Below are 26,860 nucleotides of genomic sequence, written 5' to 3' on the forward strand. Positions count from 1 at the left end.
GTGATACGTGGATCGGGGCTCAGGGGGGTCTGTTCAAACTATTGCACTGAACAAGGACAATACAAATAGTAAATAAACATTGAACCCCTACTCTGATCTACTCTGTGGACAGGACATTCTCCACAGTTATGTGGAGAGCGGGAACTGACTCTGACATTAACTCTGGTGCTCCAAATTTGACCACCTCCTCTTGGTGGGGAGGCCTGTTGGTGCTCAAAGAAAGAATAAACAGGCTGCCTAGATGAGACTTGATAGCCTATGACCACATAGTGGGGGAGGAGGTCCCCCTTGGTCATAGACATAGGGGAGGGGAATAGGCTGAAAGCAGGAGGGAGGAACTGAAGGATACAAGTGATGGTATAACAATTGAGTTCTAATCTGAATAATTTAATAAAATAAATTTAAAAAAATGCTCAACATCCCTAGTCATCAGGGAAATGCAAATCAAAACAACCTTGAGATTCCATTTCAGAACTATCTGAATGGTGAAGATCAAAAACACAAGTGACAGCTTATGCTGAAGAGGATGTGGGGAAAGGGGAACACTCCTCCATTGCTTGTGGGAGTGCAAACTTGTACAAACACATTGGAAATGAATCTGGTGCTTTCTCAGGAAATTATGAATAACTTTACCTCAGGACCCAGCCATACAACTCCTGGGAATATACCTGAAAGATGCTGCTCCACCACACAACAAGGACATTTGCTCAACTAGGTTCATAGCAGCTTTATTCATAATAGTCAGAGTATGGAAACAACCTATATGTCCCTCAACCAAAGAATGAATAGAGAAACTGTGGTACATCTACACAGTAGAATACTACTCAGCTATTAAAAACAAGGAAATCTTGAATTTTGCAGGCAAATGGATAGAGCTAGAAATGATCATCCTAAGTGAGAAAACCCAGACCCAAAAAGACACACATGGTATATACTCACTTACAAGTAGATTTTAGCGCAACATAGATGTTCTCTGAGAGACTCCACCCAGCAGGGGATAGGGACAGTTACCAAGACTTGAAGCTGGACACTGGGCAAAGTGCTGAGAGTATAGGTAAGAGTATGGGATTGGAAGGACTGAGAGGAAGCTCCGCAGGGTGACCACCAAGGCCTGTGTGTTGAGGCACAAAGGGGTCTCCACAAACTGATGATCCAGTCAAGGTCAACACATGCAAAGAACCAAGACTCCCCTTTTTATATGTAGCCAATAAACTGCGGATTCTGAGCATGGGGGCGGGAAGTGGGGAACAGCTGCTAAACCTCTGCCATGTACTTGGGGGCCCACTACTTGGTCTCTGTCCCTTGGCAAGATGGCATGGTGGGTACACAGTGGAAGGGGATGTCGACTACCATGATGATAGGCTGTCCCCAGAGGTCTAGAGGAAGGTAAAAAAGCAGAAGACGATGGGAGCGTGGCAATAGGAAGATGAGAGGGAGGGGATAACAAACGGGAGGTAAAGTGAACAAATTATAATAAAATATGCACTTTAAAAATCTGGAAAGTGCAGTGTGGGGCCAGGATTCCTGTACCCAGCCTTCTGTTCAGTAGTTTGCTCTCTTTCCCCCAGGTTCCATTAGCAATATCATAATCGGGTTTGTGCGGAGATCTGCTATCTGGCCTCAAGGCAAGGAACCATGACAGGAAAGCTAAGCATGTATTCACTCAGTCCGGGCTGAAGTGAGGTCTGAGGAAAGCATGAGGTGCCTGAATGGAACAAGCATCAAAGATCTCTGATCCTCTTGCAATTTTGATTACTTGGAGTTGTGTGTCATCTTTATTTTCCTAGTAATAAAATTGTTTTTTACCAAAAAATTCTTACTGGAGGGGAGGGTTGCTGTCGAGACAGATACACCAACCAAGGACCATGCAAGGTGAGGATCTAGACTCTGAGCTCAATTGTAGTAGATAGGCAGCACAGTCTCCTTGTGGATTCCATAGTATGGGGAGTAGGGACTACCTCTGACATGGACTTGGGCCTCCCTAATGCTGTTCACCTTGTCACTGGCAGGGTGACCCTGCCAGGCCACAGAGAAAGAGGTTAAATATAGTACATGGGACACTGGATAAGCTGAGGTCAGGTGTTAGTGGAGGAGGGCTCCCCTTTCTAAGTACTAGGGGAGGGAGTGAAAGAGGATGTGGGAGGGGATAGGATCAGAAGGTGGTGAGGGAGGGGGTGCAATTGGGAAGTGTTGAGAGGGCTACAATTGGGATGCAAATAATTTAAACTGCAGAACAAGCAGGTAACTTATATTACTAATTCCACTATATGGGAATAGCTCTGAGAGTGGTTAAAAGACCAATGTATATGCATAGACAAGGCTTCACGTTGGTCACAGATTCTCTGTGACTTATTAATAGAGGCCATTCTTAGTATGGCGTGAAGGAAGGTTTTTTTGTCTTATTTTGGCTCATACAATGAGCAGAGAATCAGCCTTAATTGCTCTGTACATCCCACGTACAATTATAATGTTAGAACTGTATAATGCTTGTGAGAAATTATGTTTTCAGAAAAAAAGAACTGGACACTAATGTTGGATCAGACCTGACAGGATTCATTCCTCACAGCATGCTGGATGCTGATATCCTGTATCCTACTTGTTCCAGCCCCAGGTACCCCAGTTGCTGTTACCCATCAAAATTGGACAGGTTCCTGGATAGGGTTGTAGAAAGCTTCTGATCCCATTTGGTCAAGCATTTCAGTCTGTCCTACACACGACTGTTAAGCCTGTAATCTCTCAACATTTAGAAGCTAGACCACAAATGCAATCTCAGACTTGCTTAATGATTTTCACCAAATTTTGGCCCCTTCTAAGGTATTATTAGCCCCAATTCAGCCTAAAGAAACCTTAAGAGAGGCATGTCCCATTTCCTTTAAGGGGATTCGGGCAGGTTTCTGTTTGCTTTCTTGGTTTGCAGACATTTATTTTCATCACAAGGTGGTTATAAGTTATTATTGGTCTTATACAGAGAGAAAACTAGGTGGACTCAGGGACATCTCTCTTTTCCTTTATCTTCCTTTTGTAGGTAAGGAGATAGGAGCTGAAAAGAAAGAAAGGGGGATATAGAAATATAGAGGGAGGATAGAAGAAAAGATAGATGATTGAACCTACTTTTTAACTCAAGGCCTTAATTGTTACTCACAAAGAAGGTTATTTTTAATTTATTGGTATAGAATGTTGTATATTGATGCAAATCATGGTCATGCCAAATACTAGTCTGTTTATCACAAGAATATATATCCTAGGTCCAGCAGATAGATATGATTCTGTAGATATAGAAGGTAAAATAGTTAAAATAAGGTCTTCAAAAGCCTCAGAGACCTACAGAATATGGCATTTAAAGATGATTTTATTATTCTAAAAATTCTTTGACAACAAGACAAGTTAACTTCTGGCAACACCCAGCCTACCTCAAAGAAAGATGATGATCAACAAAGAATCTACTTATGGAGTTGGCTTCAAATGTGGCAAGCAAGTCACTGGACAAAATGTCCTAATTTTTACCACAGACAGAATTCTGCCTAAAATTGGGCAGGCTTAGATGTAGGCAGGGTCAAGGGCCAAACTCTGCCAAAACTGAGTAAGTGAGTCCTCAATAGTTCCTGTCTCATGGATATGTCTGGCAGACAAGTGGGCTAGAAGGCTGAAGATGATGCTCCAACATTACAGAGAATGTTGGGTGACTGCTCAGCCTTTTTTTTTTTTTTTTTTGGAAGCTGCTAACATGCAATTCCGGTTCACACAAGCACTGGGCTGTATTCCTTCTCAAGTTTCTGATGGGGGTTGAAGACCAGATAGCTTAGTCTTACAATCAAGTTTAGTTGGTTAGGGGATAATATAATTTTAGATCAAGATAGATGATTTAATGAATAGAAATGAGACATAATAGACATTGATTTTCACTCAGAAATTTAGACCCAACAAGATAGGAAAGATGTTAACTTCAAGTTTGACAAATACAAATAGCCAAATCACTATGACTGTAACATTTGTGTAACTCATGATTGTCTCATGGTTCTTTCTGCTGTATGCAGTTTGCTTTACTCATGTGTGATAATATAAATGTACATGATAAAAAAGAAACATAATAAAATAATTTTTTTTAAAAATAAAAATTTCTTAGAATTGAATGAAAATGAAATCACAATACAGAAAATTTCCTAGGACACATTAAACACAGATCTATGAGGAAAATTCTATCTCTAAAAGCCGACATTAAAAATAAGAAATAATACAAAAGTGATTTAATGATACAACTAAGCATTTGGAAGACAAGTAGTAGACAGTAAGAAATAATAAATCTCAGAACAGAAAATAATAAACTAAAACAAAACAATACAAAGTATAAATGAGTCTAAAAGGTGGTTCTTTAAGAAGATAAACAAAATTGACAGATCCTGGCCCAACTAAGCAAAAGAAAGAAATGACCCAAATTAATAGAATACAAAATAAAAAGAGAAACATTACAACAGACTCCAATGAAATCCATAATATTAAAAAGGAGGATTTTACAAACCTGTACTCCATTAAGCTAGAAAACCTAAAAGAAATCAATGGATTTCAAGATTCAGCCAAGTTAGTAAAGATAAACTAAGAAGAGTTCAACAACCTAAAATGACTCAGAAAAAATGAAGAACTTGAGCAAACAATAAAAAGCCCCTTGGAGGAGGAGGAGGAGGAGGAGGAGGAGGAGGAGGAGGAGGAGGAGGAGGAGGAGGAGGAGGAAAGAAAAATCCCAGACCCAGAAGGAATCACAGCAGAATTCTTCAAGGAAGATGTAAAGACAGCATTTGCTAGATTGTTTAAAAATACATAAACAGAAGGGCCGCTTCCAAATTCCTTCTATAAATCCAGTATTATTTTAATACCGAAACCAGACAAATACATACCAAAACAAAGAACTACTGTCCTAATAAACTTGATGAACCACATTTTTTAAAATTCTCAATAAACTACTAGAAAAATATAGGCATATATAAAAAAAAGTTATTCACTAGGACCAAACTGGCTATATTCCTGAGATGCCAGGATGATCCAGTAGATGTAAGACATTAAATGTATTAAATCACAAAGATTGTCTTAAAGACAAAAAATAACCACATAATCTCAATAGCTGCAGAAAAAGTCTTTGACAAAATTCATATTCCTTCACAATAAATATCCTAGAGATTGAAGGACTAGTGAAAACATACTACAGCATAATAAAGCCTATTTATGAGAAACTCACAGCCAACATCATCATAAAAGGAGAAAAACTATAACGAATTTATTGAAACTAGGAAAACAAGGAGGTCTTCCATCCCCATTGTTTTTCAATAGAATGGTCAAAGTACTAGATGGATTAATCAAGAAAGAAAAAGAAATTAAAGGGTTAAAACAGACAAAGAGGTTTCAAACTATTCCTATTTGCAGGTGATATGATATTATACATAAGAGATGCCATAAAGTATACCAGAGGACATCTAGAAATAAGCAACATTTTCAGCAAACTGTCAAGATACAGAGCCAAGTTAAATACTCAATGCCTTTTCTGATACACTAATGACAAATACACTGAGGAAAAGATCATGGACAATATCGCATTCATAATATCTTCAAAGAATATTTGATTTTTTATGACTACATATAGACATCCAGTTAGACCAGCACCATTTGTTGAAGAGACTGTCTTTTTTCCATTGTATGGTTTTGTCTTCTTTGTCAAATCTTCAACAAATGGTGCTAGTCTAACTGGGTGGCTATGCAAATAGATCCATATATATAACAATGCCCAAACCAAAATCCAAGTCCATTAAAGACCTCAACATAAAACCAGACACACTAAATCTGCTAGAAGAAATATTGGGGAAGAGCCTTGAACTCATTGGCACAGGAGACAACTTCCTGAACAGAACACCAATAGCTCAGGCTCTAAGATTGAGAATTTAAAAATGGGACCTCATGAAACTGAGAAGATTCTGTAAGGCAAAGGACACTGTCAACAGAACAAAATTACAGCCTTCAGACTTGAAAAAGATCTTTACCAACCTTATAGCCAACAAAGGGTTAATATCTATGATATATAAAGAACAAGAAATTAAACATCAGCAAACCAAATAATCCAATTAAATATGGGGTACAGAACTAAATGGAGAATTCTCAACAGAGGAACATCTAATGACAGAGAGACACTTAAAACTGTTGAATGTCCTTAATTATCAAGTAAATTCCAATTGAATGACTCTGAGATTCCATCTTACACATATAAGAATTGCTATAATAAAAAAAATTCAAGTGACAGAAAATGCTGCCAAGGATATGACAAAAGGGAAACACTCCTCCATTGCTGGTTGGAGTGCCAAATTGTACAACCACTTTGGAAAACAATCTGGCACTTTCTCAGAAAATTGGGAATAGTGCTACCTCAAGACCCAGCTATACCACTCCTGAAAGATGCTCCACCATACAACAAGGACATTTGCTCAACTATGTTCATAGCAGCTTTATTTCTGATAACCAGAATCTGGAAACAAGCTAGATGTCCAACAACCAAAGAATAGATAAAAAAAAAACCCTGTGGTATATTTACTCAATTGAATACTACTCAACTATTGAAAACAAAGAAATCATGAATTTGCAGGCAAATGGATAGAACTAGAAAGTCATGCAGGGTATATACTCAACTTATAAGTGTATATTAGTACAATATAGATGTCCTGAGAGAGAGAGAGAGAGAGAGAGACTCCACAGAGCAGGGGATGCTGAGAGTTGCATGAAAGGGGGGGGGTTGGAAGAATGCAGAGGGTATAGGAGACCTACAATGAAACCATCAATGTAGGCAGATATGGACCCAGGGGTTCCTGCACAAACTGATGCACCAACCAAGGGCAAGGCATACAAAGAACCTAGACCTCTTGCTCAGATCTAGTTAATCAATAGCTCATTCTCCATAACCAAATACAAGAGATGGAAGAGAAAATCTCAAGTGTGGAAGGTAAGATCAAAGTTACTGATACACCAATCAGAGAAAATATTAAAATTAAAAAGCTTCTGACACAAAACACCCAAGAAATCTGAGGTACTATAGAAAGACGAAATCTAAGAATAATAGGAATAGAAGACTCCAAGCTCCATGGCCCAGAAAACATTTTCAACAAAATCATAAAAGAAAATTTCCCCAAATTAAAGAAATTAATGCTCATAAACACATAAGAGGCTTACATAACTCCAAATAGATTGGACCAGAAGAGAAAATTCTCCTGCTATGTAATAATCAAAACAGTAAATGTACATAACAAAGAAAGGCTATTAAAAGCTGCAAGACAAAAAGGCCTTGTCACATGTAAAGGCAAACCAATCAGAATTACATCTGACTTTTCAACAGAGATTATGAAAGGCAGAAGGTCTAGACAGATGTCATGCAGACACTAAAAGACCACAGATGCCAACACAGACTACTAAACTCAACAAAACTTTCAATTACCATAGATGGAGAAAACAAGATATTCCAAGACATAACCTAATTTAATCAGTACTTAACCACAAATCCAGCCCTATGGAAGGTACTAGAAGGAAAACTCCAACTCAAGAAGGCAGGAAAACACAGGAAATAAATAACTCCACATCCACAAATCCAAAACACATATACTTTACCACCACCACCATTAAAACAAAAGGAATTAACAACCACTGGTCATTAATATCTCTTAATATCAATGGCCTCATCTCCCCAGAAAAAAGACACAGGCTGACAGAAGGGATGTGAAAACAGGATCCATCATTCTGCTGCATACAAGAAACACACCTCAGCAATAAAAATAAACATTACCTCAGAGTAAAGGGTTGAAAAAGTGTATTCCAAGCAAACAGATCTAATAAGCAAGCTGGAGTAGCCATTCTACTATCTGATACAACAGACTTTCAATGGCTAAGATAAAAAACTCAAGTGACACCACATGCTGGTAAGGATGTGGAGAAAGAAAACTCCTTCATTGCTGGTGGGAATGCAAACTTGTACAACCACTTTGGAAATCTGTCTGGTGCTTTCTCAGAAAACTGGGAATAGGGCTTCCTCAAGACACAGCTATTCCACTCCTTGGAATATATCCAGAAGATGCTCTACCAACACAAGAAAGACATATGCTCAACCATGTTCATAGCAGCCTTATTCATAATAGCCAGATCCTGGAAATAGCCTAAGTTCCCTCAAAGAATGGATAAAGAAACTGTGTTACATTTACACTATGGAATACTACTCAGCTATTAAAAACAAGGAAATTCCAAAATTTATAGGCAAATGGATGGAACCAAAAATGATTATACTGAGTGAGTTAACCCAGAAGCAGAAAGACTCACATGGTATATGCTCACTTATATTTGCATACTAACACAAGAGGCATGTCTCATGAAAGTCTTCACTTACCAGGAGATGGGGATAGATGTGGGGATAGATTGGGACTCTAGGTGAGAGAAGTAGGGGATAATGGGGAAACAGAAGGATCCAGAGGGTCCTAGAAACCTACAAGAAGAACATCAGGATGGGCAGATCTGGGCTCAGGGGTTCTGCTCAAACTACTGCACCAACCAAGGACAATATATGCAGTAAATGTTGAACCCTTACTCAGATCTAGCCAATGGACAGGACATTCTCCACAGTTGAGTGGAGGGTGGGGACTGATTCTAACATGAACTCTGGTGGCCCAAATTTTACCACTTCCCCTTGGTGGGGAGGCCTGGTAGCACTCAGAGAAAGTATAAGCTGGCTACCAAGATGAGACTTGATAGGCTGTGACCCTATAATGGGGGAGGAGGTCCCCCTCAGTCACAGACATAGGGGAATGGAATAGGGTGAAAGCAGGAGGGAGGGAGGAACGGGAAGATACAAGGGATGGGAAAACAATTTAGATTGCAATCTGAATAAATTAATTAAATAAAAAATAATATAATATAATATAATATAATAAAAACCCCAAAACAATAGACTTTCAACCAAAACTAATCAAAAGAGATAGGGAAGATCACTACATTCTTGTTAAAGGAAAAGTACACCAAGATGATATCTCAATCCTAAACATCTCTGCCCCAAATGCAGGGGCACCGACATTCGTAAGAGACATTACTAAACCTTAAATCATACATTGAACCCCACACCTTAATAGTGGGAGACTTCAATACACCTCTGTCCCCAATATGCAGATCATCAAGACAGAAACTAAATGGAGAAACAAGAAAACTAATAGACATTCTGAAACAAATAGACCCAACTGATATCTACAGAACATTTCATCTAAACACAAAAGAATACAGCTTGTTTTCAGCACTTCACGGAACCTTCTCAGAAATTGACCATATTCTTGGTCACAAGCAAACCTCAACAGATGCAAGAGAATTGAAATAATCCCTTGTATCTTATCAGATCACCATGGATTAAAGTTGGAACAACAAAAGAAACAAACAAAAGCCTACAAACTCATGGAAACTGAACAACTCCCTATTCAATGACATCTAGGTAAGGAACAACATGAAAAGAGAAATAAAAAACTTCCTAGAATTCAATTAAACTGAAGGCAGAACATACCCAAAACTATGGGACACAATGAAAGCAGTGCTAAGAGGAAAGTTCACAGCCTTTATTAAAAAAAAAAAGCCTGGGGAGATTTCATACAAGCAACTTAACAGCACACTTGAAAGTTCTAGAACAAAAAGCAGACACACCCAAGAGGACTAGATGTCTGGAAATCATCAAACTCGGGGCTGAAATCAATAAACTGGAAACAAAGTAAACAATTCAAAGAATCAATGAGACCAAGAGCTTGTTCTTTGAGAAAATGAAAAAGATTGACAAACCTTTAGCCAAACTAACTAAAAGGCAGAGGAAGAGTATTCAAATGAACAAAATCAGAAATGAAAAGGGGGACATAACAACAGATACTGAGGAAATCCAAAGAATCATCAAGTCTTACTTCAAAAGCCTAGCCACAAAATTTGAAAACCTGAATGAAATGGACAATTTTCTTGATAGCTATCAACTCCTGAAATTGAATCAATATCAGGTAAATGAATTGAATAGTCCTATGACACCTAAGGAAATAGAGGCAGTCACCAAAAGTCTCAAAACAAACAAACAAACAAACAAACAAACAAAAAAACAGAACCGGATGGATTCAGTACAGAATTCTACCAGAACTTCAGAGAAGACCTAATACCAATTCTCTTCAAACTGTTCCATAAAATAGAAACAGAAGGAACATTACAAACTCATTCTGAGGCCACAGTAACCTTGTCACCTAAATTACAGAAAGACTCAACAAAGAGAATCTCAGACCAATTTGTCTTATAAACATTGATGCAAAAATATTCAACAAAATACTGGCAAACTGAATTCAAGAACACATTAAAACTATCATTCACCATGACAAACTAGGCTTCATCCCAGGCATGAAGGGGTGACTCAATGCGCAAATCCATCAAAGTAATTCATTATATAAACAAACTGAAAGAAAAAAAAGGCATGATCATCTCTTTATATGCTGAAAAAGCATTCAACAAAATCCAACACCCATTCATGTTAAAAGTCCTGGAAAGGGCAGGGACACAAGGCACATACCTAAACATAATAAAAGCAACATACACAAGCCAATAGCCAAACTAATTGGAGAGAAACAAATCAATTCCACTGAAATCAGGGACAAGACAAGGCGGGCCACTCTCTCCGTACTTCTTCAGTATAGACCCAGAATTAAACTCAATACCTATAGACACTTGATTTTTGAAAAAGAAGCCAAATCCATACAACAGAAAAAATTTAGCATCGTCAACAAATGGTGCTGGTCTAACTGGATGGCTACATGTAGAAAAATGAAAATAGATACATATCTACCACCCTGCACAAAACTGAAGTCCAAATGGGTTAAAGACCTCAACATAAAATCAGACACACTAAATCTGTTAGAAGAAAAAATGGGGAAGAGCTTTGAGCTCATTGGCACAGGAGACAACTTCCTGAACAGAACCCAATAACTCAGGCCCTAGGACTAACCATTAATAAATGAGACCTTATGAAACTGAAAAGCTTTTGTAAGGTGAAGGACACTGTCAACAGAACAAAATAACAGCCTACAGACTGGGAAATGATGTTCACTAACTCAACATCTGACAAAGGGCTAAAATCCAAAATATATAAAGAACTCAACATATTAAACACCACCACACCAAATAATCCAATTTAAAAATGGGGTACAGAACTAAACAGAGAATTCTCAATAGAGGAATATCGAATGGCTGAGAAACTCTTAAAGAAATGATCAACATTCCCAGTCATCAGGGAAATGCAAATCAAAATGACACTGAGATTCCATCTCACAATTATCCAATTGGTGAAGATCAATAGCTTGAGTGAGAACACATGCTGGTGAGGATGTGGAGAAAGGGGAACACTCCTCCATTGCTGGTGAGAGTGCAAACTTTTACAACCACTCTGGAAATGAAGCTGGTGCTTTCTCAAGAAATTGGGAATAACTTTACCTTAGGACCCAGCCATACCACTCCTAGGAATATACCTGAAAAATGTTCCACCATACAACAAGGACATTTGCTCAAATAGGTTCATAGCAGCTTTATTAATAATAACCAGAATATGTAAACAACCTATATGTCCCTCAACTGAAGAGTGGATGAAGAAACTGTGGTACATTTACACAATGGAATACTATTCAGCTATTAAAAATAAAGATATGCAATTTCCAGGCAAATTGATGGAACTAGAAAAGATGATCCTAAGTGAGGTAACCCAGATCCAGAAAGACACACATGGTATATACTCACCCATAAGCCGATATTAGCCACATAATACAGGATAACTGCATTACAACACAGAGACTGAAACATCAACCAAGGACCATATATAATGTGGACCTAAATCATCTACTCAGATGTAGCAACAGTCTCCTTGTGAATCCCAAAATGTGGAGAGTAGGGACTGCTTCAGACATGCACTCTGCTGAACTTAGATCACTTTCCCCTGGCAGGACTGCCTTGCCGGGCTACAGAGGAAGAGGTGAGACTTGATTGGCGGAGGTTAGATGTTAGGGGAGGAAGGCTCTCCTGAGGACTGAGGGAGACGGCTTTAAATGTGGCAAACAAGTCACTGGGCAAAAGGTCCTCCTTTCTGCCACAGACAGAATGCTGTCTAAAAAAAGGCACACTTGGATGCAGGCAGAGTTGACAGCCAAACTCTACAAAGAAAGGGTAAGCAAGTCCTCAATAGTTCCTGTCTCACAAATATGTCTGTCAGATATATTGGGCCGGAAGGCTGAAGATGATGCTCCAACATTATATAGAGTTTTGGGTGACTATTCATGTAGCAAACCATCTCTGTCATTTTCTCATTTGGAAAGCTACTCACCTGTACTCCTGGCATACTCAAGTAATCAAGTTTATTCCTTCTCAAGTCTCTGATGGACTTGAAGATCAGGTAGCTTAGTTTTATAATGAAGCTTAGTTGTTTAGGGATTAAGATGTTGTTAGGTCTAGATAGATGTTTTTAGTTGATACCAACAATATGTGATGGAGATTGATTTACATTCAGAATTTTAGACACACCAACATAGGAAAGATGTTTTCTTCAAGGTTGTCAAATATAAATAGCCAAAACACTAAGAATGTAACATTTATATAATTCCTGATTATGTCATGGTTCTTTTTGATATAGGTAATCTGTTTTGTATATATGTGTAATAATATAAAGGTATATGTAAAAAATTTTAAATGTCTAATAAAAAAGAAAAAAGAAAAGGCAAAAAAATGACTACTGTACAAAGTTATTCACACTCAATGTAACCCAATTTAAAAATTCCCAGTTCTTCATAGAAATAAAAAACATTCTATTATTAATTTGGAACCACAAGATAATCCTGAACAAATCAAACATTCCTGGAGATATTACCATTCCAGGTTTTAAGATATATTATTGTGATATAGCTATAAAAAAACTGTATGGTACTGGCACAAAAATGGCATGTAGACAAATAGCACAAAATTGAAAACTCAAAAGAGAGTAACATTTACTGTTGGTAGGACTGCAAACTAGTACAGTAACTCTGCAAATCAGTGTGGATAATTCTCAAAAAGCTAAAAATAAGTCTATTATATGTCCCAGCTATACTGTTGCTTGGCAAGTGTCCACATAAATTTACATCCTACTCCACAGATATTTATTTAGTAATGTTCATTGCTGCTCTATTCCCAATATGTAGGAAATGTAATCAACCTAAATGTTCATTTGGAAAACAGAAAATGAAAATATGGTTCATATACACCGTAGAATGGTATTCAAAAGCAGAAATAATAATAATAAAATCTGTAGAAAATAGATATTCAACGAGGTAACTCAGATTCAGAAAGCCAAATACCAAACACTTTTTCCTCATATGTGGACCTATCTCCAACTCTTCAGATGTGAATATATAACTTATGGCAACTTCAATAGCTAGGCAAGCAAGTAAAAATAAGGAGAGCTCTAGAGTGCTTTATGCCATATTTTCTTATATATTGACAACTTTGTGGGTTTATTTCAAACAATAAATAGTATCTTGTAGTATTTTCTTTTTTTTTTTTTTTTTTTTTTTTTTTGGTTTTTTCGAGACAGGGTTTCTCTGTGTAGTCTTGGCTGTCCTAGACTCGCTTTGTAGTCCAGGCTGGCCTCGAACTCACAGCGATCCGCCTATCTCTGCCTCCCGAGTGCTGGGATTAAAGGCGTGCGCCACCACGCCCGGCCCTCTTGTAGTATTTTCAAGGAGACAAAGATGAGTAACTCTGAAAACTTGTACAATTTACTGAATTTTAAAAAACCTATATATTCAGTGTGTGCTTTGATATTAAAAACTAGAGGACACATTTCATAGAAATTTCCTACTGAATAAAATGAATTAAACATATTTGTATGTAATTTATGATTATGCAGAAAAGGCTCAGAAATCAATATTTATTTTATGTTCAATGTAAGCATGTAGTTTGTTTCTTTGTTCTTTAGAGATTTTTTTGCTTGTTTTAAATTATAATTTCTTCATATTATCTCCTGATTGTTATCCCCTTGCTTGTATCATCCCATTCCCTCCCTCCCTCCCTCCCTCCCTCCCTCCTTTCCTCTTCTGCCCTATTCCTTTCTCATAGACCTTTGACAGGAGACCTCCTTCCCCACCATATTACCACAGCCTGCTTCCCCTTCTTTAGTGTGTTGGCTGAGCCTCCCTACCAAGGGGAAGTGATCAAATCTGGGGCCCCAGAATTCATGTCTTCATTGACCCAATTAATATAAAAATTAAGATGTAATGTTCTGGAAACTTAAAACATTAAAAACAAGGCATCCTTACCATTGCAATGAGTATTGTTCTTCACTGCAGGCAATTAGTGTTCCATTCTTAATTTTGAAACATTATTTTTTTTAAATTTTTATTCAATTATGTTTTTAAATGATTTGTGTGTGTGAATGTATGTGCATGCATGCACATCTTCTGGTACATATGTGAAGGTCATAGAACAACTTATGAAAGTTGTTCTTTCCTTCCATCATATAAGTCCCAGGAATCAAACTCAGATCATCATGCCTGGTAGTGGGCACCTGATAATTGTTGAGCAATCTTGAAGGGCCAGGGATAACATTTTTAGATATTACTAAGAAATCTCAAGTCAAACAGGTAACTCCATTTCCTCAGGCATCATACACACTATCATTTACATTAGAACCGTGAGTTCCTTTAACTATTTCCTTCTTTCTTCCTGCATCCAGTTATCCAGCAATTTTGAGTCATTCTTATTTTAGTATGTCAAGCACACTTTCTCTTCTCCATTTTTAATGCTTGCTGACTTATTTCAAGATCATTTGAGTTTGAGTCTAGAATAATGCAGGGAGATAGTGATAGATAGTCCCACTCTCAAGTTCCTCTCAAATAAATCCTCCATACCACCAATACACTAATTTTTTTGCAGCTAAATTAGGTCACATTGTTACCTTGCTTTAACAGTTGTTTTCTGAGAATTGTCTTACTTTTCTATTAAGGTAAACAAGGTTCCTGCATCGGTTTCCAACGTGAGTTTACTACCATCACATTATCTACACCATGAACTCTATGCATACTAAATTACTGATGCTTCCCCAAATATACCAACATCTACCCTGGATGACTAGAAATTTGATAGAGTCAATCAATATTGTTTATATGCAGCCTATGAAGGAGGTAAGTTTTATGTTGAGGGAAAGTATGAAAAAGAACATGGTGTTTACACACACACACACACACACACGCATACATACATACATACATACATACATACGTACATACATACAAAGCAAGGCAAAAACTTGGAAAACTTGGGTAGCTGAAGAAGAAACTTAGATTTAAGTAATGAATACAAGAACACAGTGTCTTGAGTATATCTGATATAAAAGTTTGTCAAATTATCATGGTTTGATTGCCTATGAATGCAATATACTTGGACATGCTTATTTTAGATTAAAGCTAGTTCTGCCTTCTAACTTTAAGGGAAATAAATTTTCCTTTATTTCAATTGATATTTTTCAGCTCAATCTTGTTAAGTCCTATATCTGTTGTTTCTTTCAGGATGATCCATAGATAGTTTCACTTGAATGAGATAAATAAAAAGTTAAACACTGCACAATACTGATGCATCTTAACTATTTTAATTTTGAGCTCCATACTCACAAAGCAGTAACAACAACAATTAAGATTAACAATAAAATGTAAATTTAGTATGGGTTCTTCTCTAGAATGGGCACCACAATACTAAATAGCATTATCAGTCTTAAATTTTTTTTTCAAGTTAAAGCCATCTTCTTTGGAATACAGATAATACATGGAAGAATTTCTGGTTGAAAAGCATGTCTGAATATTTAAAAGTATTTTTCTATGATGTTGAGAAAAGGACTATAGTGTGTCTTTTTCCTAATTACAGATTCTGCCACAAGTAAGTAATATGAATGGGGCAATTGTCACATGGTGCTTTGAAGTATTAATAGACAATAAAAGCATAGATATAAGTGGGGAGAATGTCTAAAAGTAAACATAAAATAAACACTGCTTGGGGATCTCTGTAGTTCTTTTGAAGTTATCTGTTCATATCCTCAGAACCTTCTTGGTTGTGCTTTTGTCTTTTCCATCTCAACGTATTCTTTTCATTAATCAATGGCCAACGTTTTGTCTGCTAACTGTTTTGAGGCTGAGCTGCAACAATAGAATAAAAAGAAACTAGGGAGTTATAAGTGATAATAAAATAAAAATATATATTTTCCTTTGAATACTTTAGTTTATTTAATTGAAAATGTTTGGATATCACAACCCTTGAAAGGTTCAACTCCTTACCCAAGTAACTCCTATGATTACCTTACAATCACAGGGATAATAGTGTTTCTTCAAATAATAAGATGGGACCACAGTGATATTCATTTTATAATCTCTGTGTATGCTATACTAGGCTAATATGCTTACCACATTTGATTGATACAATATTATGTTTTATCTAATATATAAGTTAACTCTATATGATTAACCATAGGCTATTTCATTTTATAGTTTTGTAAACACGGAAATATTACTTAACTATACTTCTATTTCCTCATCTGGAAAATGGAGGTAACATAACCACATAAAATTGTGACTATTTTGTATTACTAAGGGCATGAATAACCCCAAATTATATTTAGCTTCTAATTTCATCATTCTCAACCTTTTGTTGTCCATCACATACTATTTAAAATTTGTATCGAAGAATATTTTGAAGGAATTAAATATTGAATTTTTCTCAGATTTGCTTAAAACTCTCACAATTACTTTCTTAGTCATTTTTTTTCTGGTTGAGAATCTTATATAATTATCTAGAGATTGTCATTTCATGAACTACAACATAACTTCTCTTTCTATCATTATATATTTTATTTAGTTGCTACCAGTTTCTATTTGTAGTATATAATTTATTAGATGAAAAATGTACCTCTGGTACTATAATAAAGAGAAAGCTGTATGAGAAACCCTGATTTTAGATATTTTTTTTTCTTTTCTGTAATAGTCTTAGTCTGTAACCTTGACTAGTCTACCTGGAACTTGCTATATAGAAAAAGATATGCTGAACTTATAGAGGTTTGCTTATCTTTGCCTCTGGAGTTCTAGAATTAAAGACATGTGCAACCTCAGCTGGTAACATTTTTATCTTTTAGAAGATTAATGATAATTTTCTCCCAAATTATGTAGGACATTTTGTATGTTCTCTCTTTTTTCAATCACTTACTTTTTCTCTCAGAATTCTTTGAGACCTTTAACTATACCAAAAGGAAAATCTAGTTCAGTTTACTACATCTCAACTGAACACTTCTAAGTCCCCATCTTACTTATAGGTGCAGTTAAATGATAGCTCACTTGCTTAACACAACATTGGTCCTGGTTCAATAACTCAGCACTATAAAAATATTAAATATAAAAATCCTTATCTGATAAGTAATAGAACACTAAGAGACCATCAAAGCACCTTTTTCATGTGAAAAATAGTAAGTTGATATATAAAATAGATACTTTATGAGAATGTCTGGTATACTGATGGTGCTCTTAGTAAAGAAGTTGAACAATTAACAGACCTTGAACAAGTTGCCATTATCTTTGAACAGAAGATCTTTGATGGTATCTCAGACTGAAAAACTCTAAGAAACACATCTTCCACTGTAAGAAAATATAGTATACTCATAAAAAGTCAGGAGTGGGCAATTTCATTATCTCTGTGTAAATATAATAGGGAGTGTTTTATTTTTAGGAGGATATTGCATTCTCTGGATTATATGTGCATTTAACATTTATTTTATCACACTAATTAAGCTTATAAATATCCCTCCATGGTTATACAATAAGGAAGGACTTGTTATACTAGGAATAGCACTTAAAGTACAAGTCCTACAGCTTTTGTCTACTTCAGACTATCTTTCTTTTTACACTGTTACATTGTAACTTTCAGTCTTCCAAAAACAGAGACTTTTCTTTGCATCCTTAATTATTCAAAGTACTTATAAATTCAAGAACATGTTTACTTACTAATTTTTGAGGTACTTATTAGAGATATTAAGTGAACTTTAGTACAAATAGAGTACTTTCGATAGTTGTGTGCAGACATTTGTTAATGGAAATGCCTATTCTATATAAGTTTTTTGTTTTAATTAACTATATGAAACTACTGAATTGTTCAAGGTTATTACTGAATAATTTTGTACTTCAACCATTCTGCTGTAAATACAACATGGCTGACTCTGACTGGTTCTAATACAATTCTTACATGTCATTAAAATCTGTCATTAGATTGGGAATTGTATTACGTCTGCTTTTATAATCTAACTTTTAGATAATTTATTAAGTGACACTAGTCATTTAGTAATGTAGTTCTAGCTTTACTGTAAACAAATTAACCATTACCACAAAAAAAGATAACTTTTGAAATTGGGATCTCAGTAAGTATTTGTAAAACTTGTAATACAAAATAACCTATACCTATACTTCAAAGTAACTTAAATACATTGGAAGCATATCCAGTCACTCTTGAAATTCAGACGCTGTTAAATTTGTTTTGATTTACCTGATGTCTCAAATGCCTACTTGCTTCCTATGAAGGTTAGTAGACTATGACTTCTTCAAGGGCTAGCAGTTATGTTTTTTACTTAGTCTATTCTTGTTATTTTTATTTTTTACCTTACAGCATTGTTTAATCATTAAATGTCTATTAAATGATTGAATAAAAAAGTGCAAGTGGCTTGACTATGTATGCTGGAGCTGAGTGGGTTATTTTGGTTTATTTATGACAAATATTATTTCTTTAAGTGAGAATTTCTCATTTAATTAACTGTAGGTATAAAAAGCACCCATATCCTCTTAATTGTTTTCACTGGGCAAATATGAACACAGATGTACTAAAACTAGGCAAATATTAAACACCAAATGTCTAAGGGAAGGCAATCACTCTTACAGAAAATACGTTGCTTTGGAAGACTCAAAAATACATTGTTTTCTAAAGCTATTCACAATTTACTGTGAAGTCTGCTCAGTTCCACTGAAAATACTGTAATTGGTTGCAAATATTTCAATTGTATAGTCCTGGCATAAATATTAGAAAACACATTCGTAGGTATAGTATTTATTTATGTACAGTTTATTAAAAGCTAATTTTGTTATTTATTTAAGAGAAATCAATGGTTTGTATTTGAAAATTTGTTTCCTATGTAAATGCAGTCAATTATATAGGCATATTTCATCTTGTTACCCTTAGTTAGGAAACATAGTTCTTCAATGCCATGGTTTTAAACATAAAACACAAAATGATAACTACATTCTTCAGAATTTATAAACTTTAAAAACATGTGTTGATTTGGCCATAAATAGCAAAAGAATAAAATAAAATTTATTTATTTTATCATATAATGAAAACATAAGTTAACTTGAAATAACTGAGAAAAAACTAAACTTCTAATTTGAAAGATTTTATCTGAGAAATTCTCTATTACTTATAACCAGCTAATTTTCCTTATATAAGAAAAACATAAAAACTATACTTGCTGTTTTCTATGAAGATGTTGCTTCTTCGAAAAAAACATAAAACTGTTCTCTATTAAGGTAAAAGCATGAAGGAGATAAGTTGGCATTTCTATTTTGGTTTCAAATCTGTGCTGCATTTTAAATGTATTATATTCCTTTACTTATTTTATGGCAAGCAAGCTATAGGAAGTCAAACTTTACACATAAACACTAAAGTCAAATTTAAGTTTATTTACCTTGTCTAATGTATAAAAGTTCTAAAATTCAATGTATATTAGTGTAGTTATTCTTCATTGATAACATGTTGGTAAGTTACATAAAAAATAATGCTAACTTGCTACTGTCAAAAATAGTTTTCTAAATACTTTAGCAACCTCAATTTGTCCACATAGTTCAGACTACTAGAGAAAATTTTGATTAAAATATAGGCTTACTTATTGTAAAAAAAAAATAAGATAAACAGGTCTTAAATTAAAAGTAGAAAAGCTCCTATTGGGACTCTAGGTGAGAGAAGCATGGGAGAATGGGAAAATAGAAGGATCCAGAGGGTCCTAGAAACCTACAAGAAGAACATCTTGACAGGCAGATCTGGGCCCAGGGGTATCTGCTTAAACTACTGTACCAACCAAGGAGTAAGTATGAACATGAAGTAAGCATTGAATCCTTACTCGGATCTAGCCAATGGACAAGACATTCTCCACAATTGTGTGGAGAGTGGGGACTGACTCTGACATGAACACTGGTGCCCCATTTTTGACCACTTCCCCTGGGTGGAGAGGCCTGGTGGCACTCAAAGAAAGAATAAACAGGCTACCAAGATGAGACCTGATAGGCTGTTACCATATGGTGGGGGAGGAGGTCCCCATCTGGCACAGACCTAGGGGAGGGGAATAGGGTGAAAGAGGGAAGGAGGGAGGAATGGGAAGATACAAGTGAAGGGGTCACAATTGAGATGTAATCTGAATAAACTAATACAAAATTTAAAAAGAGAAGCTATTGGTGGGTAACTTTGCTTTCTTATTTATCATCAAATTAATTCAAGAGCTATTTATTTAAGAATAAATGCATTTACAATGCCACAGCTACTTCAGGTACCCATCTTTAAAAGATCAGTGTTTTCAAAGTTGATTTTTGGTTAGTTTCATTCACAATATTTAAGATGAATTTGGATCATTCTTCTCTTTTGCCCTTCTTCCTTCATTCCTACATTCCTACATTTGCCCTCATGGCTACATTCATCTTTCCTATATCACTGAAGAGGAATATAACCAAAACCAGGGTATATGTTAGTAATACATGCATGAAAATATCCTGGTTTGCCTGTGACTAGGTTTACATTTATGAGCTATTCAAACATTATTAAGAAAGCAGAGAAGCAGAGCTGTCAATTACAGCGTAATGAATGGTATTTTTTTCATTCACCAAATGTATAGAATATGACTATTTCCTATTGAAAATTTTACTTTTGACTTTCAGGTGTCAAATAAGTAATACCAGCTACATTGTCTCCTCTATTCCAAAGTTTACATATCCAACTATGTAACATAATGTAAAACTATGTTTCAGTAGCCTAACAGTAAAAAATTATAAGAAATGGAAAATGAATTTGAAATGTATATTTATGTTAAACTTACCTCAAATGATTGCTTCATAGCACCTGATGATATAGCAAACTTCAAAATATCTGGCAGTTCAGCTTCCACTATAATATCAAAACTAGGGAGTAGAACATTTTGATATGAAAGAAGCTTGAAAGGGGAAAGGCCCTTGATGCCAATTGGATTCTGGACCCTAGAAAAATCTTTTACAAATCCAGATTCTTTGGCATCAATGGCATCCATGGACCCAGTGGCATATTCACAATTATGAGAGTCCATGTATATAGCAGAGTGTTGGAATAAAGCACCAATATTTTGGTTATCAAAAATTGTATAAGCTCTACTAAGCTCAAGTGGGTCATAAAATTTGGAGGCTATCAAAAAATCAGGATAAGTATAGTTTGTGCCAAAAATAAAATTTGAGATATTTCCATAAACAATTTTAAGGACAGATGATGTGGAATTGATTTCTAATTCAGTAACAGGGACATTGTTAATATCACTCGTACTAGTAGAATTATTAGCATTGATGATAATGTTGAAACTATTTATATGACTAAATCGAGGGAAATGTTTAGTGTCTGGGGCATAGTTTTTTCCAGCAGTAATAGCACTAGTACAGCTGGTAATTTTGCTAGTATTAATGGCATTGACAGTGCTAGGTGTAAAGTTGGGTCTCATAGCGTATTTCTTTTTGTCAAAATACATTGAGTTGACTATAAAACTTGAACTTACTTTATATTTAAACACTGTGACATCATTAAGGTCTGAATAATAGTTTAGCATAGCTGTATATTTGTAAATAGCAGTGCTAGTAGGTTTTTTGCCATAGTAAGGGTCTGCAATGTTGTTAGTACTAACAACATCATGACTAGTAGCACTACTGGGTTTGCTATTAGAGTTAGAGTTAAGATCTTCTAGGGGTCCACGGCTGTTTTGGGAGCTGGCATTGATGCTAGGATCATTCTCATTTTTGATGAAGTCAGGACTGTTGGAAAGTGATCTAATTATCTCAGAGTGAACATTATATCTTTCTTGGCCAGTGGCATTTTTAGGGTCAGTGTCATTGTTGCAACCAGAAATATAGTCCATCACAGTTCTATTTTCATTTTCAGAGGCACAGGTTGGGTTTGTGTCAGCCTTGCAGTTAGCATCATTGCGTTGATTGAAATATTCTTCCTCATCAGAAGCATTGTCTAAATTGTTGGTACATATCTCATCAGTGCTATATTTCAAGTTAATGTCACTATTGCCGGCATTTTCAACGGTAGGGTCAGATTTATTGTCATCAGTTATATTTTTAGAGTCACCATCATTACTGGAATCAGGTCCACTTGTAGGCCCAGAAGCACCACTAGGATTAGACCCATTGTTGCTGTCAGTATTATTTTCAGAGCTGCCACCTTCAGGATAACTGCTGCCGTCAGGGTCCGATTTGTCTTTGGGATCTTTCTTATCTTTGGTGTCATCTTCATCTTCAGTGTCTGTTTCATATTCAACCTCTGTTTCATCTTCAGTAGTTGTTTCATCATCATGGTCTGTATCATCTTTAGAAACAAGTATATTAGCCTTAGCTTCGACACTTTTAGTGCTAATAAATTTAATATTGCTGTCCTCAGGATTATCTTTATTTTGAAGTTGGGTAGTAAGGTTGAACTTGCTTTCACTTTGAGACAATCTTACTGGTGCTGACATTATGTGGCCCTGGTCCCTGATTTTTTTAGTGTCTGTAGAGATAGTGTGGGTAGAAGAAGAGCCCCTACGTTTTTGGAGAGCTGAACAACTTTCACAATGTAAATAAGAGCTGGAATCCATAGAACATTTAGAATCTTCCCTGTGCAGCAAGCAGCGGATGCCCACATGATGCTTAGGATCCAGGGATTGAGATAAAGGGCGATTTCGAGAAGTCTTGTAGTGTCTAACAGTTTTAGAGCTCAGAGAATATTTGCAATGTGAGGAACTCTGGCCATGGAGAGAAGAATCAGAGTCAGAATCATCAGAATTCATGAGGCATTTATGAAAAGAAGAGGTACTGATTTCCATAAAACATCTGGTACATCGTTGAGTTCCTACATCCAAAGAAAATGTAATACTTCTTCGAGCCTTCTGTCTTGTGACAGACTTAGGACTCTCACAAGTTGGGCTGTCAACAAGTGACGAAATATTAGAGATGCAAGTCTCAGAACTTAGAGGATTGGGAGTAACTTGATACCTAAAACTCTCACAGCTATGGGTATAGCCATACTCCTTGCAATGACGCTTATAGAGAGATACTTTCTGGCTGGCTTTTCTGTGAATCTTTTCATCTGTTAATGAGCTATAGGTGTGCCTTTCCTTTAATTTTTCCCGTGAAACTTGCTTGTAGCTGAGATTTGAAGTCTCTTTGGATCTCACAGTTTTGTCTTCACTCCTGTATTTTCTACACTGAATTCTGCAAACTGAAAGAGAAGAATAAAATATGAGCAAAAGTAGGCAAATGTATAATAAATATTTTAATGTTCATATTACAATACAAATCATTCAAACAAAATATAATTTCATTCAAAGTATTATGGTGAGATTTATTCGATTTTTCAAGTGGGAGACCAAAACCCTAAATTTTCTGCTCAAATAAATGTCATCTTAAACTGTTCAAGATATAAATGAAGCATAGTCATTTACTTCAGATAGTCATTCTCCTTAGGTTGGTAGAGCTTACTCTGTGAAAAAGAAATCATATAGGAAAACACTGTAAATGTAGCATGAACATAATTCCCCATTGTCCTGTGGGTCTTCTTGCTGTATGTAGTTTGTTTTATATATGTGTAATAACATAAATGTATATGTAAACATAATAATTAAAAAATTCAGATAAAAAAAGAAAGATATGCCTATTAACATACAAGAGGCCTACAGACCACCAAATAGAATAGACAAGAAAAGAAAAACTTCCTGTCACGTAATAATCAAAACACAAAATATACAGAACAAATATTAAAAGCTGCGGGGATTCCAAGATGGCGGCAAGCAGTGTGGATCTTGTTTAGATGCCAGAGAAATCAAGGCAGAAAATTGGACTTATTTCTTAAGCAGGAACACTAAGCTCCCCACACCACTACAGCGGAAGAAACCATAGTGAGCCAAGAACAAAATAGGGACAAACTTGTGCACCCCCAAACATGGAGAAAAAAAAGCACAATAGCCTCAAACAATATAAAATATCTGGCTATAAATCTAACCAAGCAAGTGAAAGACCTTTATGAAAAAAATTTCAAGTCTCAACATAAAGAAATTGAAGAAGATATAAGAAAATGGAAAGATCTCCCATGCTCATGGATTGGGAGAATCAACATAGTAAAAATGGCCATCTTACCAAAAGCAATGTACAGATTTAATGTAATACTTATCAAAATACCCATTCACCATTTTACAGAACTGGAAAGATCAATCCTCAATTTCATATGGAAAAACAAAAAACCTAGGATAGCTAAGTCAATCTTATACAATAAAAGATCTACTGGAGGAATCTCCATCCCTGATCTCAAGCTGTACTATAGAGCAACAGTAATAAAAACAGCATGGTATTGGTATAGAAATAGGCCAGTTGACCAATGGAATAGAAGTGAGGACCCAGATATACATCCACACACATTTGTCCATTTGATTTTCGACAAAGAAGCCAAAATGATACAATGGAAAAAAAGAAAGCATCTTCAACATATGGTGCTGTTCCAGCTGGATGTCTACATGTAAAAAAATGCAAAGAGATCCATATTTACCATCCTGCACGAATCTAAAGTCCAAGTGGATTAAAGACTTCAATAACAACAACAAAAAAACAGACACACTAAATCTGTTAGAAGAAAAAGTGGGTAAGACCCTAGAACTCATTGGCACAGGAGACACATTCCTGAACAGAACACCAACAGCTCAGGCTCTAAGATCAACAATTAATAAATGGGACCTTATGAAGCTGAGAAGCTTCTGCAAGGCAGAAGACACTGTCAACAGAACAAGGCGACAGTCCACACATTGGGAAAAAATCTTTACCAACCCTACATCTGACAAAGGACTGATATCTAAAGTATATAAAGAACTCAAGAAATGAAACATTACCAAACCAAACAACCCAATTAAAAAATGGGCTACCGAACTAAACAGAGAATTCTCAAAGGAGGAATATCGAATGGCTGAGAAACACTTAAAGAAATGCTCAACATTTCTACTCATCAGGGAAATGCAAATCAAAACGACCTTGAGATACTGTCTTACACCTAACCGATTTAGCAAAGATCAATAACTAGAATGACTGCACATGCTGGATATGGTGAAAGGGGAACACTTCTCCACTGCTGGTGGGAGTGCAAACTTGTTCAACCACTCTGGAAAGGAAATGGTAGTTTCTCAGAAAATTGGGAATAGCTCTACCCCAAGAACCAGCTATGCCACTCCTGGGCATATACCCAAAAGATGCCCAACCATGCAACAAAAACATCTGTGCAACTATGTTCATACAGCCTTATTCATAATAGCCAGAACATGGAAACAACTGAGATGTTCCTCAATTGAAGAATGGATTAAAAAAACTGTGGTACATCTACACAATGGAATACTATTGAGCTATTAAGAACAAGGAAATCTTGAGTTTTGCTGGCAAATGGATGGAATTAGAAATGATCATCCTACGTGAGATAACCCAGACCCAAAAAGACATGCATAATATATACTCACTCATATGTGGATTTTAAACCAACATAGACAGCCTAGGAGAGACTCCTCCCAGCAGACTACAGGAACAGTTACAGAGACTTAAAGCTCGACACAGGACAGAGTCCCGAGTGTATACGGTGGCCCAATCAGGCCACAAAGGAAGACGTCATATATAGCACAAGGGATAGTAGATACACTAAGATCAGATGTTAGGGGAGGAGAGCTCCCCATAAGGACTAGGGGAGGGAGGGAAAGGGAATGAGAGAGGGGAAGGGATCGGGGGTAGATGAGGGAGGGGGTGGGATCAGGAGGGGATGAGAGAGGAGGCCACAATTGGGATATAAATAACTACAGAACAAGCAGGTAATTTATTTATTTATTTATTTTTAATTTTTTTCTCCTTTATTAATTTATTCTTGTTACATCTCAATGGTTATCCCATCCCTTGTATCCTCCCATTCTTTCCTCCCTCCCATTTACCCCTTATTCCCCTCCCCTATGTCTTCCTGAGGTCCTGAGTTCAATTCCCAGCAACCGCATGGTGGCTCACAACCATCTATGCTGGGATCTGATGCCCTCTTCTGGCACGCAAGCAGGTAATTTATATTCCTAATCCTACTACATGGGAATAGTTCTGAGATCTCTGGCAGAGATATAAATGTAAAGGCATAGAGAGGCCTCATGTGGACCACAGATTCTCTGTAACTTTCTATTAGAGGCCACTACTAGTAAGGCAAGAAGGAAGGTTTGCAGATGCCTTATGTCAACCCATACAATGATCAGAAAACTAGCTTTAATGGTTCTGTGCATCCCGCAAACCTCATACAATCATAATGTTAGAACTGTATAATACTAGTGAGAAATTATGTTTTCAGAACAAATTAACCAGCCAGATCAGACCTAACAGGAATCATTCCTCCCAGCACGATGGACACTGACATCCTGCATCCTCCTAGTTCCAGCCCCGGATGACTCTGTTGCTTTTACTCATTCAAGTTGGACAGCTTCCTGGGCAAC

At 36.2% G+C, this 26,860-nt stretch overlaps 1 protein-coding gene across 3 annotated transcripts in view; it reads right to left on the minus strand.

Annotated features, from left to right (window-relative positions):
- LOC311601646 (uncharacterized protein) overlaps nucleotides 1-26,860 on the minus strand; it is a 339,815-nt gene that overhangs the window by 106,217 nt on the left and 206,738 nt on the right. Inside the window, exons 14-16 of one of the 3 annotated variants that reach the window (XM_084789247.1) lie at nucleotides 21,191-23,592; nucleotides 17,621-17,702; nucleotides 15,589-16,217 (exon numbers count right to left, since the gene is read on the minus strand). In XM_084789247.1, the coding sequence (XP_084645373.1) occupies nucleotides 17,637-17,702; nucleotides 21,191-23,592 (2,468 nt within the window). In that variant the 3' untranslated portion in view covers nucleotides 15,589-16,217; nucleotides 17,621-17,636. Of the gene's footprint in view, nucleotides 1-15,588; nucleotides 16,218-17,620; nucleotides 17,703-19,573; nucleotides 19,627-21,190; nucleotides 23,593-26,860 lie in introns of those variants that run through there. The other 2 variants (XM_084789246.1, XM_084789248.1) reach the window with 2 other exon arrangements.

The sequence above is a fragment of the Acomys minous genome (assembly GCF_964271855.1).
Source record: "Acomys minous genome assembly, chromosome: 7".
Lineage (NCBI taxonomy): Eukaryota > Metazoa > Chordata > Mammalia > Rodentia > Muridae > Acomys > Acomys minous.